The 14,754-nt window shown below is 37.2% G+C and overlaps 1 protein-coding gene across 1 annotated transcript; it reads right to left on the reverse strand.

Moving 5' to 3' along the window:
* Positions 1 to 883: 883 nt before the first annotated feature.
* On the reverse strand, positions 884 to 1,825 carry OR51V1 (olfactory receptor family 51 subfamily V member 1). The gene has a single exon (XM_019715801.2). It carries the CDS (start codon positions 1,823 to 1,825, stop codon positions 884 to 886), a length of 942 nt encoding a protein of 313 aa, XP_019571360.2.
* Positions 1,826 to 14,754: the final 12,929 nt, after the last annotated feature.

Here is a 14,754-nt window from a genome sequence, read left to right on the forward strand (position 1 = left end):
TGCCTTTTAGATTTAAAAACAGATTCAGAGCAAAATCCATTTTCAGCTCAATGAAAGTGGAGTGCACACATAAAATATAAGAAGTGAGTATTGCGATTTAAAGTAGACATGATAAAAGTTGAATTCCACGTCATATTTCATTATATGTCTTTTTTATAGTCTATATCTGAACTGTCCAATACACTGGTCTTTTAATATTTAAATATAAATTAGCTACAATTAACTGGAATTTAAAAAAGAATTGCCCAGTTGTACTATGTACCTTTCAAATGCTCAGTAGTTATGTGTAGCTATTGTTCTATATTGATCTATACTATTCTATATTATAGCATTTCTATCATTTTTGAAAAAATTCTATTGGACAATTCTGGCCTATATAGTTATCACAACATGTCTGTGGTTTTGGAATTGTTTCCATTTTGAAGATTAATTCACTGAATCTCAGAGAATTAAAGAAGCTTCAAGTTATCTGCTTTTGACACTGGAAGCCCTAGGATTTGAATTTAGCTTTGTTATACTGCAAAGAAAATGCTTCCAAATCTATTTGGACACATTAACTACTTTTATACCTTTGTGAATAGGATTATGCTTATGGAACAACCTTCATATGTCTTGTTTCACACAGAACAACAGTTGGTAAGATTTATGAAATGTTTCAGATGGAGTCTCTCACCTCCAGCCCTAAGAACAACTCATTTCCAGGATATAGGTTAAAATGAGATGTATTTGTAGGTCATTCTCCGATTACATTTAAAATGCATTTTAAAATCAAGAATCATAGACTCAGGGCAAAATCTCTAATTCTAATAAAATTTATTTTTATATTGATTTTTGTGTACTTATTATTTTTGTCCTTTTTTGTTTTTTAAAAGACCTGAGTATATCAATATATTTTCAGAGAAAAAACTCTGAGCACTCTGCTACGAATCTTTTGAGTCTTGACACTGTAGATGATGGGGTTCATCAAGGGTGGGAAAAGGATATAGATGTTGCCCATGAGGACATGGACCATGGGGGGGAGATGCTTCCCAAAACGGTGCACCATAGTTAAGCTAATGATGGGGATGTAGAACACGAGGACAGCACAGATATGGGAGATGCAGGTCTGAAATGATTTATGCCGTTCCTCTTGAGAGGCAATTGCCAGGACTGACTTAAGAATCAGGACATAGGAGAAAAGAATAAGAAGAGCATCCAACAATAGCGTGCAAATGACCAGCATCAGGGCATAGTAGCTATTGAATCGAATGTCTGAGCAGGCTAGGCGGAGAAGGTCCTGGTGCAGGCAGAAAGAGTGAGAGAGGATGTGGGGATGGCAATAATTTAAGAACTTTAGGCGAATGATGACTGGAGGTATGAGTAAAGTACTCCTACATAAGATTGCCATCCCAATTTTCATGATTTTGTTATGCGTTAGGATGGAGGAGTAGTGTAGTGGGTGACAAATGGCAATGTAGCGGTCAAAGGCCATCGCAAGGAGGACAGAAGACTCCATGAAGGACAAACCATGGATGAAATAAGCCTGTGCAATGCAGGCATTCAGGCTGACTTCCTGGCTGAGCCCCCACAAGATCCCCAGCACCGTGTGCACTGTGGACAGCCCCATGCACAGGTCAGTGAGGGCCAGCATCGCCAGGAAGTAGAACATGGGCTGGTGCAGGCTTGGCTCCGTCCGGATCACGTGCAGCACCAGGCCGTTTCCCAGAAGCACCATGGCATAGATGGTGGAGAAGGGAATGGAGATCCAGTGATATTGCTGCTCCAGGCCAGAAAATCCTGTAAGCAGGAAGGATGAGGAATTCACGCTAAGGCTTAGTGAAGCCATCGTGCTGAAACTGAAATACGTCTCCCAGGCAACAAGAGTGTATATTTCAAAGGAAATGCTCCAATTTTAAATGAGTTAGATGGAATTTTGAAGTAAATAAAATGATTCTAAAAATTTACTAACTTTGTAAAATATAGCCAAGCAATTCTGTTCTTTAGAATCATATGATCTGCTGCCTGGAAGAGAATGGTCTTTTTCCAGATATCATTTAAGAGCCATTATTAATCGACCAGCAGGGTGCAGAGCTATACTTAGAAGCCACATGTAAAAAACAAATAGACTAGAGTAGAAAGGTAATTTCCAGAAAAGATATGCTGCCTGGGACATTTTCCCAACAATGCTGGTGAGATGTTGTACCTGAAAAATTGAGAGCTGAGGTTCTCAAAATTATTATTGTTGTCCTCCTCCTAGTTCATTAAGCATTTAAAGTGAAGACTAATCTTTTGAGCTTGAATATCACAAATTCATTTAAAGAGTCACTTCATACCCATCATTTTCCATTTGGTGCTGTCTCCAAGTGTATTTTTCCTCCAAATAATATTTAGTGAAGGTGTTCCTGTTTTAACTGGCTCCGATGACATAGCCAACAATTAATTTTTCTTCCTTGATAATAGGTACAGAGGATTATTTATGCATGAGACCTTTGGTGCATGGTTTCCAAAGGAGCTCTGGTCCCCTGAGATGTTTGGCTCATCTTTGTCCTTATGGCATAGAAACTTAAATTGAAGACTCATACCCTCTGACATCAACCCAGTGTTTTCTATGCAGTTATTCATTCAATTAATCAGTCAGTTGAGTATTTATTAAATATGCACTTATGGAAGGGGTTGAGCAATTGTTTTCTTTTTTTTAGAACCTGCCATTCTAAAGATCAGAAGGCCAATGTTGAACAGCTAAGTCTAGAATTTTAAAAAGCCTCATTGCAACAAAATTGATTGGCTTCTTCTTTATATAATTTCCTGCCTTGAATTCTGGTCCTGGGAGCTATTACAAGAGGTTTAAAGGTTCTTGTAATGTAGCATGTGTTTAAAAGACTATACTGGCTTTCACATTTGATTTAGTTATTCCAACATGTTAAAGTAGCTTCAGTTTCTGGCTTCCTTTAGTGACCTATTCTTCATCTTCGTCATACTGGCCCACCAGGCAGTTCTTCAGGCTGATCTTCTTCTGAATGTACCTTTTGACTGTTCAGCATTAGATAACTTAGCTCACTATTTTTAGTACATTTCCCTCACTAAATGCTTGGAGGGTTTTTTGTGTGTGTGTGTGAGTTTTTTGTTGTTTTTGTGGGGTTGTTTTGTTTTGTTTTGTTTTTGCCCTTTGAAGAAAAAGTTGTCAGTCTTTGAACACATATCTTCTTTTACCTCTCAAAATTACCATTTGTCTTCTTTCATGAGAGTTTTCTCCTGATGTTCTCTCTGCCTAAAATGTTCTTTCACAAAGAGTTTTCCCCAACCACTGCCTCCTCTTTGTAAAATAATCTTGAATTTTTTCCTCTGGACCTCAACCATCACTTCTCAGGAAGACTCCTAATTAAACGTGTCCCCCACATATTTATTCTTTTGATAACTTATTTATCTTTATAAAATTTATTCAATTTATAATCTGATATTCATTAGCCTACTTATTTGACTAATGTCTCTGCTACAGACTGAATTGTAAGTTCCTAGAGAGTGAGAACACTGTCAACTTTTACTCATTATTATAGCCTAAAATTTGTACCTCTAAGTCCTTACCACTTCCATGAGCTCCAACTCATGGACTCAGCTGCCTACTTGATACCTCCATCTGGTTATTTAATCTAAAAACTAAAATTATAGCAATCAAATACTTGATTTTTCCCAGAAATCTATTTTCTCTCCATTTCCTCCTAATATCAAGAAATTACTGCACTCATCACACAATTGCTTAGAAAAACTCTTAAGAGTCATTCATGATTACTCACTTTTTTTTCTCTTTCCTGTCTATCAAATCCTTCATCAAATTCTATCATTTATACCTTAAAACAACCCTGAATCTGATCACTTTTCACCTATATATTACTGATGTCTTTGTTTATAACCACATCATCTGTTCCTTGGCTGTTATAACAATTTACTAGCTAGTTCCATTGTCTTTGTACTTGCCTCCTAAAAATGTATTCTCCCCAGAGAAACCATGCTTTTCTACAAACATCTACTAGATCGCATAAGTCCTTGTTGAGAAAAAAAAATCTGATAGATTGTCATTGCTCTTAAAATAAAATATAAAGTATTTATCATCTTCAGAAATCTTTATATGACTTGGCCTGTATAGCTCTCCTGCATCATAGACCACTGGTTGCCTTCACTCCCTAAACTCTGGGCATCATTACTTAAAAAAAAAACACAAAACAAATTAAGAGTATTCCTGTCTCAGGAGCTTTGTCTTTGATCTTCTATCTGCTTAAAATTATTTACTCCAAATATTTGCACAAAAGCTCCTTTCATCATTCAGGTTTCAGTTCAATGTTGCTTCTTCAGAGGCATTTTTGTTATCATCATTTTTTTCTCCCATCCTCTCAAATAAGTTACTCTCGTTGCAATTCTCTGATTTGTATTTATACCACTTATTATGTGCTGATTGTCCATTAGATCTATTGGAAGCTCCAGAAAATTAAGACCATGACTGTTTTTTTGCTCATTTGATATGCAAAATGAGACTTAGCATAGAGTGGGTATTTATTAAATAATTGTTGAATTAATGAAGTAATCTATAAACTAAAGTTGCGCAATTACAGCGGTATAAAAACAAGATAAATGCAAACACTTTGTAAAAATGCCATGAGAACTAAACACTCAATATGTACACATCTGATCCTTGCTGGCTACATGCTATTAATCTTGTATCAACATATATAAGGTTTATATGACATATAAAACAGATGCTGCCCTAGGAATTCTTGCTGACCTTTGGCATAATTCTCAGAATTGAAATATGATTCCTATCATACCAAGCCGAACCCAAATATAGAGAAGGTCCTAGGATTGTTGACAAAATGATCCAACAGTCTACTGGATATAGACATACATTAAAAGCACATACTTTCATTCAGGCATCTTCAAACTAGCCACAATGTACATGGTGCCTCCACAGAGGATATCAGCCTTTTAGCAATAGAAGAGAAATAAATGTTGGAGACTTTTTTTAATCCTATTTTGAGAGGTAGGATGAGAATCAGGAGATAATAGGGTTGTTGATACCAACAAATGAAGATTTCAAGAGGAAAGTGTTCGTATATGTCAGATGCACCATATTCTCCACCTGTGCTAAAAAAAGGGAAAAGAAAAAAAAAGGCCTTTTATTTTCCCAAACATCATGTTGTGTTATGCCACCTCAAAGTCAGTATGTGTAATCTTATTTTGTTTTAATTTCTAGCAACCAGAACAATGTCTGGCATAAAATAAATAATTAGACAGAATGAGCAGCAGTGAATTTGAGTCTAGGGAAGTGATAGGATTATGGTATTCCCTCTGCATTTTGTTTGGAATTCAGGAATATTGATTTGGAAAGCACATCTGTGGTCAAACTAAACAGATCATGCTTTCCAGGGACTCTTTTCTTCTGATGCTCTCTGATTCAAACTGACCTACTAGTCCAGGTATCTGTCTTTTATTTCTATCTTGTAGAAATGATTCCCTATGTGAATACTAGCTGCTTTTTTCAGATTAGGTGGGTGATGACCAATACCCTAAAACCATAGAGGAAAAGTGCTGGATTTAAAAGTCAGTGTCTTTATATTAAATAGAAAACATTGGGGTTTTTTGCCAAAACAATTCAGGTTTTTGCTTGTTCTTCAGCATAGGTATTTAATGACACCCACCCAGGACCTGCTTTGAACAATAGACTAGATTGTCACTCTTTGATGGACAATTCCTCTAAAGATCTCATCTGGCAAACAGCAGGGGGCAGAAGCAGTTCATTGATTTTTTTTTTTTTTTTTCCTTTCTTCAAGGATGCAAAAAGCAGGTTTTTAAAAAATTATTATTATTAAAATATTGAGGTGACATTTGTTAGTAAAATTATATAGGTTTCAAATGTACAATTCTATAATACCTCATCTATATATTGCATTGTGTGTTCACCACTCAGAGTCAGTTCTCCTTCTATCACCATATATTTGATCCCCTTTACCCTCATCTACCACCCACCTCCCCCCTTACCCTATGTAACCACTAAACTGTTGTCTGTGTCTTTAAGTTTTTGTTTGTTTATTTGTCTGGTTCGTTTGTTGGTTTCAGTTTTATACCCACATAGGATTCTTGACTTTTTCTGTCTGACTTATTTCACTTAGCATGATAATCTCAAGATCCATCCATGTTGTTTCAAATGGCAGTATTTCATCTTTCTTACGGCCGAATAATATTTCATTGTGTATATGTACCACGTCTTCTTTATCCAGTCATCTATTGAAGGACATTTTGGTTGCTTCCATGTCTTGGCCACTGTGAATAATACTGCAATGAACATCGGGGTACATATACCTTCATGAATAAATGTCTTCAGATTTTTTGACCAAAAAAAAAAAGCAGGTTTGTTTTAGAACTGGCTAAGCATAAGTGAGGCCAAGCCTTTAAGTGTTGTGGCATGGCTGAAGAGATTTAAAAAACCTTCTATAAATCTAGCCCAAAGAATTGGGTGTTCAGAGGTTTTGAATACAATTAAGTTCACAGACAAATAAATTTGCAAACTTGTAGCAACAATGTCGCTAACCTTTTTTGATATCAGAGGGATTCTGCATTATGAATTTGTACCAACTGGACAGTTAATCAAGTTTACTATTTGGAAGTGCTGAAAAGGCTGCATGAAAAAGTTAGAGGACCTGAACTTTTCATCAACAATTCATGGCTCTTGCATCATGACACTGCACCAGCTCACACAGCACTGTCTGTGAGGTAGTTTTTAGCCAGTAAACAAATAACTGTATTGGGACACCCTCCCTACTCAACTGATCTGGCCCCTAATGACTTCTTTCTTTACACAAAGATAAAGGAAATATTGAAAGGAAGATATTTTGATGACATTCAGGACATCAAGGGTGATATGACGACAGCTCTGATGGCCATTCCAGAAAGAGTTCCAAAATTGTTTTGAAGGGTGGACTAGGTGCAGACATCAGTGCATAGCTTCCCAAGGGGAGCACTTCAAAGGTGACAGTAGTGATATTCAACAATGAGGTGTGTAGTAATTTTTCTAGGATGAGTTCGCGAACTTAATTGTCAGACGTTGTATGCTATCATTGGAGAAAATGTATGTACCACAAACCCAAAGTAGGCTTAAAATCTCAGTTTACAAGAAAGGTTATGATGATTAATTTTGTTAATGATGTACTTATGATATATTATTGCTTATTTCTTATTATTTATTATAGATTTTGTGTATTTATATTGCATAAGATATCTACAAATAATACTGCCATCATGATTGAAATATTGAAAAATTATTATTCATAATTTAGAAGCATGACAAAAATTACATTACATGGTGCATCTGTTTAACTGTGACCATCTGGGTATTTAAGAAACTTCCATTAGGACTTGTGTGATTTAATTAAACTATGACGTAAATAATCTCTCTCAAGGGACTTTGTTTTATATTAACACTTTCCCCATATTTAAGAAAATGTGAGAGAACTTAAATAAAAAAAAGATGTAATAAAATGATAAACATTAAATAAAAGGTGAAAACCAAGCAGAAAAGTGCAAAAAAGGCAGCAACTAAATCTATCTTTAATTATACTAAAATACAGACTTAAATTTCTGAGTGTAAATACTTAAATGTTACACATATTTAAAATTGTAAATTACAGAATAGACTGAGAAAATATAATTCAGTAATCTCATTATAAAGATAAAGAAACTTGTAGCGACTGCCTAAGAAACTAAGTACCGAAATCCAGTCTGTGAGATTCAAGTCCCATTGTTCTCCAAAGCATTTCTATGGCTTCCGTAAAACCATCTATAATCTCCTTCTCTATCACTTCTCTCATTTTCTGATCTTCACATAGTGGAGAAGAATAGCTTTGCCAATGATAAAAAAAATTGTCATATTAAATCAGTAAGGCCTTCAGAAAGAGATCTAGAAAATTTATGGATAGTACATATTTACATCTAGAACCAAGATTTATTCATGGAAATTTATAGTACCATAATCATCTTTACATGCTTGATAAAAATGTTATTAACAATGAAATTTTGAATTCATATACTGGCATTAATTTCCTTTTCCACTATCCTCTACAATAGGAGAATATGAGAAGTAAATTAGCTCCTCAAATTTGTCTGCTTCGTCCCCAACAGAGGAAGCAGTACTTTGCCAAAAGTAGAGTCTAGGCCCAGATAACTGTTATTACAGAGGTAATGTGTCCCCAGAGCATAGGAGAGAGGGATGTTATAGGCAGTAGAGTCAAGGATGACTAATAGTGAGGAATCCCCAAATGATTGCCCGAGTTTCCTACACAAACAGTGGGAATCCAAATTCCCAAGGATGGCATGGCCTCCAGAGCATCCCTAGTTAACATGACTTGCCTGCTAGCCCTACTGCTGCCACAGAGATAGGGCTCTTGGCTGCAATACCTTGTGCACGGAGTAACACTGGCCATGATCGTAGGATCGTGGGGGGCAAAAATCAACCTATCCTGTGAAAGTCTAATCTGAACCAGAGAAAGAATGGTTGGGAAAATACAGGAAGGGAACTAACTAAGGGAAGGGAAGTACTTAGTGTAATTCACCAGAATGTTATCATGATGTGGTGTTACTGGGAAGAAAAGATGGTAGACTTCCCTGTAGGGTTTGCATGGGACCATGTGTAACTAACATGGCACCTCACCTTTCCTGTCCAAGATTCATCTATTTTGATAGATGCAGTGCTGAGAGTCTTCCTTGCTGTGGCCTTTGGCAATGGATTTTGGATTGTGTGAAAATAGACCATATGAGTTAAATTTTAGTGTTTATTGGCTATTGCTATATTGTGAAATTGTAGCAGATACAACATTTTAATGTCTGAGATTCCTAGAATTCCTATATCTTTAGATTTCTAGAATATTCCAGAGGTGATAAAGGCTCCTTATCTGAGACACCAGAGCTAAGCATGTTTGGAAATAAGACTAACCAGATTTCATGGTCTACAAATCAGGTATGAGCCAATTGTGTCTCTTAGACTGAAAGTGGTAACTATTTGAAAGGATCCATTATTCTAGAATGGGGGCAGTATTATGTAGTCAGAACAGCACTGGCTTTTGGATGAGAAAAATCTTAGTTCTGCCACTTATTACTTTATTTATCTTTCCCAAGACCATGTGCGTAAAATGTAGCATAACAACACCTTAAAAAGCACAAGATGTAGCAAGGAACCTCCTTCTGTTTATTTTGTTTTTCTAGGCTCTGCCTTTCCTTTTCACAGGTATTTCTATTGCTTTTTTATTTCCTCCCTCTTCTCCATGGAGTTAAGACTGTTTACTGAGATTTAGGTACAAAAGCTGATGTGGTGGTGAAACTTTAAATCTATTTAATTAAAATAATGTAAGCCTGTCTTAATACCTCAGTCCGTAGGCATTCCTTGAAATCCAAAAAAATAATCTGGCTTTTCCCATTGTTTAATTTTGTTTTAAAATATATTAAGTATAATATTCATATAGAAATGTACATAAATCATAAGTGTACAGCTTAATTAACAATTGCAAAGAAGAACAGCACATAAGACCACCTAGTCAAGACTGGGAGACATAGCAGATTTACATAATACATTGAAACAAACACAGAGAGGCAGCCAAAATGAGGAAATTGCAAATGAAACAATTCAGATCAGGAAATAGAACATCAAAAGTATTCTAAATTACATACCACCTTTCTAATCTCATATGTATATATTTGTCTCTCATGCCATTATTTACTTATTTTTGGCCTACTTTTTTAACCGTAGCCTGTTTTGAGCATATTCCACATTTTATTTGCCAGTTGTATTTTTTCTACTAAACATTAAAATATATTTTTAAAGTATCCTAGAAGACTCCCATGTGTTCCCTCTTTGTCATTAGGCTCATTCTCCCCAAAGTTAACCACTATCCTGATATGTCTCATTTTATCTACATGATTGATTAACTTCTCCTCTTTTTAAAAATGTATACAAATTGAATGTGATTATGCTTCTTATCTCTGACTTACTTATGCAACATAATACTTGTGAATTGCATTCATGTTGTTGATATAACTGTAGTCAAAATTTTTTTTTTTATTGTTGGATGCTATTTCATCTTATGAATATACCACAATAAATTTATTGCCACTACTATTGATGGGTATTTGGGTTCTTTCGAGCTTTTGACTATAATGAATAAGACTTCTACGAAAATTCTTGTACAGTTTTTGTAAACACACATATACATACATTTGAATTTCTGGAAATTGCTGTGTCATACAGTATGTATGTGTTCTTCTGTAGTGCATACTACCGAACTGTTTATTTTTGCATTGAGGAAACTGAGTTCCAGTATGTTTAAATTACCCATGACTGCATCTTGGAACAGCAATAACCAGTGCACATGTTTTTGCCCATACTTAACTAGGAATTGGATGAGGAAAACAACTGCATGAGGCAGGTTGGCCCCAGTAGAAACAAAATGAGTGAAATGCCAGGGCACGTAAGTAGACCCCACACTCCACTCAAGGTCATTCTCCCAAAAAGATCACGTTAAATTTCAGAGGAGGCTGTATCACCTCACTAAGGTAGGAAATCTCTTTCATGCAGACAGATCATTCTTTAACACAGCTGGGTATAATACATAAAGAAAAAGGAAGGGGAAGATTGCCTATTCTAAATCTTCTGTTATTTCAGTCTATTTCTGGTAGAGAAAAAATGAAATCAATGTCCAGTATACCTTCCTGTCACTCTACTTTCTTCTCTCTCCCTTCTCAACTTTTTTTTTTCTTTTTAAGTATTTTTGTTACCTTTTATTTCATCCCTTTTCTCCATGGATCAAGGCTTCCTAACCCTTGTTTAGGTGCAAAAGCTGATATTATGGTGAAGTTTAATTCCTAAGTCTATTGTCACAATGAGTAGGCAGGTGGGGAACAGAGGAAGAGAGAGGAGCAGCTCCTGTGAAGACCTAAAGTCCCCTACTTCATATGCTGGGCATACTGTTTTAGCAGCAGCTCAGGGCTTATCAGAGACTGAGGTCAGTTTTCTTATGCATTTTGCTCTCTTACAAATAAAGCAAAGCTACCTTTATCTCTATTTTCTCCTTCCAATAGTTCCTCTATGAACTTCATTTCGGTATTTCTGAATCTTTTCAATGCCATCTGATTTAGTTTCAGAATGAGGATATTAGACACTATAAGACTGTAAATTAAAATTAATGATTCAGGTTGACCAAAGGGACCAAAGAGCATATCATAAATTTGTATGGAAATATCTTATTGTCACATGCATCTGAGAAAGAGAATGATATAGAAGTAATTGATTGAGCAGTTGGAGATCCAAGACAGTTAAGTAGATAAACACTGTGCCTGCTTCCTTCCATGAACACATTAAAATTACAACTAAATTATAGAACAATCAACCTGGAGAACCATCTGAAATCTAGCTGAACAGAAGTTTTATAACTAAGGATATAAAGAAGAAGACACATCAAGACTAGGGGGGAGGGGTGGAGATGTAAAATGGGCTGGCCCCAAACCTCTGTATAATTGAGAGTCAAAAGGGATAGCTTGGCTGTGGAGATTCCCCACGAGTAGTGAGGGACTCCAGCTCCACACCAGGCTTCCCAATTGGGAGTACTGGTACTGGGGACATGGACCCCCACAACATCTGACTGTGAAAAACAGTGGGGATTCCAACTATCCAGATGGGACAGAAGGCTGTGGGGAAACCCAGACATCCTCTGAAAGTGTCAGCATACAACTCATTCATTTGCATTCACTCAGGCTGGACATTGGCAAAGGGATGGTGACTTGGGAGGGGGGGGGCATCAGAGGCAGACTGAGGTGTGTGGCTTCTGAGCAAGGGCTGGAGGATAGTCACCGTGTTACCTGTGTGGGGTCCTTCTCCCATGCAGCCAGCAGGTGGATGCCCTCTTTCCTCTGTTGAGGTCTCTCCCATGCCCATGGCCAAATCTGAATCTGAACTGGTCTGGTGAGCACCACTGGGACCCTACCCCACCCACTCTCTCAAGGCCAGAGGCATTTTCTCAGTGAGCAACCAGCCCCACCCACATTACAGTTTTTCTCAGAAAACTACAGGAGTCTGCAAGCCCAAGATGGGCAGCAACTGGCCTTGGTGTGACCTGAGACTTTTGATGGGTAGCTACAGGCTCAGCACTGGCACTAAACCAGAATCTACATTAACTTGGACAACATAACTCATCCCACCCTGGTGACTACCTGAGACTTTGCCTCACTCAACTCACGTACCACACGAGCCTTTCTCAGCAGCTGAACCTAATTGGAGACAACAGGTGGCAGCAGGCCTCGAGATGTCCCGGCTTTTTGTGGAGCCACCCCAGGTCTGGTACTGGTGGCAGATATCCTCGGTTCACAGTGTGGCCTCTCCCATGTGCCTTCAGGTTTAGCACAGGCAGCAAATAGCCACAGAGCACTCTGTAGCTCCTACCAGGTAGACTCCAACCAGTCACAGGCAGTGGGTGACCTGGGCCTGCACCAGAGCTCATCCCAAGAGGTCCCAGGAATAACAGACTTGGCTTCAGACCACAGCAGCGCACCACCAAATTAGGCCCACAAGTGGCACATACAAAGGCAATCTCAACAGTTACCAGAGCTCACTTGAGCAAATCTCCCTCAATAGGATAGCCAGCTACACAGCATCCCATAAACTGTGGATGTGGTTAATGCCACAGCCAATCGACCTGAGGGTCAATCCCACACACTGATGTGCCAATAGCAATCATGGCTGAAGTATAACAGAGGACACACACAATCCACACAAGGGACACTCCTGGAGAACGCAGAGCAGGGGACCATGGAGACTATGCCAGGGCTCCAGAAGGCATGCACTACATTAGGCCACTCAGCCAAGACTGGGAGACATAGCAGATCTACCTAATACACAGAAGCAAACACAGAGAGTCCATCAAAATGAGGAAACAAAGAAATACATCCCAAATGAAAGAATAGGAGAAAAATCCAAAAAAAAAAAAAAAAGACTAAACAAAATAGGGGCAAGCAACTTACCAAATACAGAGTTCAAAACATTGGTTATAAGAATGCCCAGATAACTTAGTGAGAACTTCAACAAAAAAATAGCAAGCATAAAAAAGGACATAGTAATCATAAAAAAGAACCAGTCAGAAGTGAAAAATACAATAACTGAAATGAAGAATGTACTAGAAGGAATCACCAGCAGACTAGGTGAAGCAGAGGATTGAATCAGTGATTTGGAAGACAAGGTAGCATAAAATACCCAATCAAAAGAGCAAAAAGAAAAATGAATCTAAAAAAAGTGAGGATAGTTTAAGAGACCTTGGGGGACAACATCAAGCATAAAAATGCGCGCATCATAGGGGTTCCAGAAGGAAAATATAGAAAGCAAGAATTGAAAACCTGTTTGAAGAAATAATGACTGAAATATTTCCTAACCTGGAGAAGGAAATAGACATAAAAGTCCAGGAAATAGAGAGTCCCAAACAAGATGAACCCAAAGACACATTATAATTAAATGGTAAAGGTTAAAGACAAAGAGGGAATCCTAAAAGCAGCAAGAGAAAGGCAATTAGTAACTTATAAGGGAGCACCAATAAGATTGTCAGCTGATTTCTCAACAGAAACTTTGCAGACCATAAGATATTGGCAGGATGTATTCAAGGTGATGAAAAACAAGGACCTACAACCAAGAGTACTCTACCCAGCAAGACTATCATTTAAGATCGAAGAACAGATAGAGCTTCCCAGACAAGAAATAGCTAAAGGAGTTCATCATCACCAAGCCAGTATTACAATGAATGTTAGAGGGACTTCTCCAAAATGGAAAAAAAAAAAAAAAGATCAAAATTATGAATAACAAAATATAAATAACTACATATTTATCAAAATTACTTTAAATGTAAATGAATTAAATGTTCCAGTCAAAAGATGTAGGAGGGATGAATGGATAATAAAACAAAATCCTTACATATGGTGCCAACAGGAGATTCACTTCGAATGGAAAGACACACACAGAAAGTAAAGAGATGGGGAAAAGACATTTCATAAAAATGGAAACAAACAAACAAAAAAGGGTAGCAATACTTGTACCAGATAAAGTATACTTGAAAACAAAGGCTGTAACAAGAGACAAAGACAGACCCACTAATCCCACTTCTGGGTATTTATCTGAAGAAACCCAAAATGCTACTTCAATATGCTGCAGCCATATGTTCATTGCAGCATTGTTTACAATGACCAAGATGTTAAGGCAGCCTGGGTGTCTGCCGATGGTAGAATGGATAAAGAGGAGGTTGTATATATATACAATGGAATATTTCTCAGCTATGGAAGGAAATGGGTTCTTGCCATCTGGGGTGTCATGAATAGACCTGGAGGGTATTTTGCTGAGTGGAGTATCAGACAGAGAAAAACATATTCAATGTGATGTTGATGATATGTGAAATCTAAAGAACAAAATAAACAAAACAGAAACAACCTCATAGATACAGAAAACATTTTGATGGTTGCCAGATAGGAGTTTTGGGGGTATGAGTAAAAAAGGGGACGGGGTTAAGAAATCCAAATCGGTAGTTACAAAATAGTCATGGGGACATAAAGCATAACATAAGAAATATAGTCACTAATATTGTAATAATTATATAGTCACTAATTTGTAATAACTATGTATGGTGTCACATGGGTACTAGATTGATCAGGGTGATAACTTTGTAAGTTATATGGATGTCTAATCACTATGTTGTACACCTGAAACTAATA

The sequence above is a fragment of the Rhinolophus sinicus genome, linkage group LG06 (genome assembly GCF_036562045.2).
Source record: "Rhinolophus sinicus isolate RSC01 linkage group LG06, ASM3656204v1, whole genome shotgun sequence".
Taxonomy (NCBI): domain Eukaryota; kingdom Metazoa; phylum Chordata; class Mammalia; order Chiroptera; family Rhinolophidae; genus Rhinolophus; species Rhinolophus sinicus.